The sequence below is a fragment of the Penaeus japonicus genome, unplaced genomic scaffold (genome assembly GCF_977035675.1).
Source record: "Penaeus japonicus unplaced genomic scaffold, GWHDUDI00000001_assembly GWHDUDI00000034, whole genome shotgun sequence".
Taxonomy (NCBI): domain Eukaryota; kingdom Metazoa; phylum Arthropoda; class Malacostraca; order Decapoda; family Penaeidae; genus Penaeus; species Penaeus japonicus.
In genome coordinates this window covers 18,432,569-18,435,068 of record NW_028234436.1, presented here as the reverse complement: position 1 = coordinate 18,435,068, position 2,500 = coordinate 18,432,569, and the positions used below count along the sequence as shown (strand labels likewise).

The following is a 2,500-nucleotide window of genomic DNA, read 5'->3' as shown; positions in this document are numbered from 1 at the left end:
AATTCATGATCACAATAGACTCCCAAAAACCGCAAATCATTGTCCAATAGCCACAATGATAATTGAATCTTTATATTATATGAATAGAAGATTTGACCTGTGAAGTTTGAAGAAATTTATTTCACTAGCATGTCAAATGGTTGCCAAGTAGCAAAATGACAAAGCATAGCATCGCATAGTCACTTAATCCATTCACGCCGGGGCAATTCTGGCTTTGAATGGTCACAATGCCGGGGTTTTCGGGTGCACTAGCCGTGAGCCTGGGCTGTACGCACGCTTTGGCCTTGACCAAATATCTTGTTGCTGGCATCTGACGCAAAAACCATGAAATGTGTCAGCACATCATCCGGCGTGAATGGGTTAAAGGTGGAAAAAAATGTGTGAGTGGGAAGAGAGATGTGAAGGGTGGGATGAAAAGGCAGGTGGAGTCGCGTAAGAGAGATTAAGTGTGGAGATATGGGGTGGGGAGTGTGGGTGGAGCAATTCTACCAGACACACATTAAAATGTGAAAATAGGACTGAAACAACACTGGAGGGCCAATAGCAGGCCTCTATAATATTCTGCTCATTTGTTGTGCCCTTAACCACTGGTCGTGGTTTTAAATAAATATTTCTGCAGTAGGATGGCTGGTTTACATTGTCTGGCACGGTGCCATCCGCATCTATGACCGACTCTGCCTTTGCAGCAAATCATGCCATCTGCTGCTAGTGGGTTCACTAGATCTAAGTTTTGTACACAAAGCACTAAGCAATATGAAAGGTCTGCCTGTCTTTATTGTCTGGATATCAATCTACCATTCAAAGGGTTCATCTATTCTCTTTTAATAAATGTATCTGAGTAGCATGTGATAACTAAGTGTCAATCTTTATGCCACACATATATATAGGTAAATGCTTTTTATGATACACATTCCTTGAATAAATTATATTCCATGTTATTTTCTCAATAATTTTATATACTTTGATGAATCTTTTACTCACATGTGCCCAGTACCATATTATGGATATTTTTTTTAATTCACCTTTTTATCAATCCATACCACAATGAGAAAAAATGAATTTCGATGACTAAAGCATTCTAACAAAAACAAATCTGAAAATATCAAATCATACCTCACAACTATTGCATCATTCATAACAATAGAATACAACAAGAACACAAACCAGTGTGAGAAGTCAGCCTCTTGATCACAGCCCCAGTTCCCATGTCAAACATAATGACGTCCCCACTGACGCTTCCACCTATCACCAGCCGTCCTTCCCACGCAACGCATCTGTAAGAATAATGTGCAATCAGTGCCAAGCCCTTGTGACATACAGAGTATCTACACATCATATTCTTTAACCCAAAAAGGACACACATACTATTTTTTGTCATGGGTAACCTGTACCAAAATTTCACAGGCAGCCTGAAAATTATAGTAATGCTTTCAAGTCTCATAGAGTAGCTTTTGATCTGCAGATTCCAATTGCTTTCAAGTCTCATAGAGTAGCTTTTAATCTGCTGATTCCAAATATTATAACTCATTTTTAGTGTTGATTCAGTAAGAATAGATAGTGATTGCCCGTTGCGGACAGGGGATAGATTCGCTTGCCCAGTCTCCAGGATGGGTTTTATTTCAATACAGTATCATGCAACATACCTTGATTTTTCCTACTCTCTTGTAGTTACTTGTTATAAAGCTAGAGCCACTTTTGTGTTTTAATTTTTGTGTGTTTTAACCCTCTCTGGACGGGTGGTACACTACAGTACCGCGTATTCTAGGCCCGTTCGCTGGGTGACGCCATACGGTGTCGTTTATTTAACTGATTTAGGCCTATGTGTTCGAGAGCCCCAGCATTGTAACATGCAAGGCTGGAATGCCCCTGTCATGAGTGGGTTAATGTATTTATTGACATATGTCTGTCATATCACAGGCTCTATCAATACTGCAGTTGACTAAAATTGTAGCTTAGGGTCCATATCAGCTTATTATTTTTTTTATACTCAGTGTAATAGAAGTATTGTTGTTTTATGGGAGGACAAATAGAAATTCTATTTTTTTGTATTTGTGTACTGCTATGAACAAATACAAAACATGTAACCATCCAAAATGAAGATAACATGAAGAGATAGGGAAGAGGAAGGAAACGTGCTTATGACTGTGAGTGCCACAATAAAAAGCATCCCTACTGTAACAGGGGTACAATGTAGACATTGAGCACAGTTTGAGTCACCTTCCTCTTCCCGTTCTGCCTGCACATCCTTCATCTGTGGTACTTTAGAGCAAGAGGTTGGCAACTTGCTGTGTGCCATCACTCATCCTTCATCTGTGGTACTTTAGAGCAAGAGGTTGGCAACTTGCTGTGTGCCATCACTCTATAAAGATAGTGCTTGCTAGAGAAAGTGGATGGGTGCCATTCAAGTGGTGCCATCTAGGTTTTGGATGTTTGGTGAAACCTATTTTGCCTAATATCATGGGAATTATAGTAATTATGACTGCAGTTGTCATCATCACTC

The 2,500-nt window shown here is 39.7% G+C and overlaps 1 protein-coding gene across 1 annotated transcript in view; it reads right to left on the bottom strand.

Moving 5' to 3' along the window:
• LOC122266832 (protein FAN) overlaps nt 1-2,500 on the bottom strand; it is a 29,326-nt gene that overhangs the window by 1,497 nt on the left and 25,329 nt on the right. Inside the window, exon 20 of the mRNA XM_043036710.2 lies at nt 1,165-1,274. Within this exon, the coding sequence (XP_042892644.2) occupies nt 1,165-1,274 (110 nt within the window). The remainder of the gene's footprint in view (nt 1-1,164; nt 1,275-2,500) is intronic.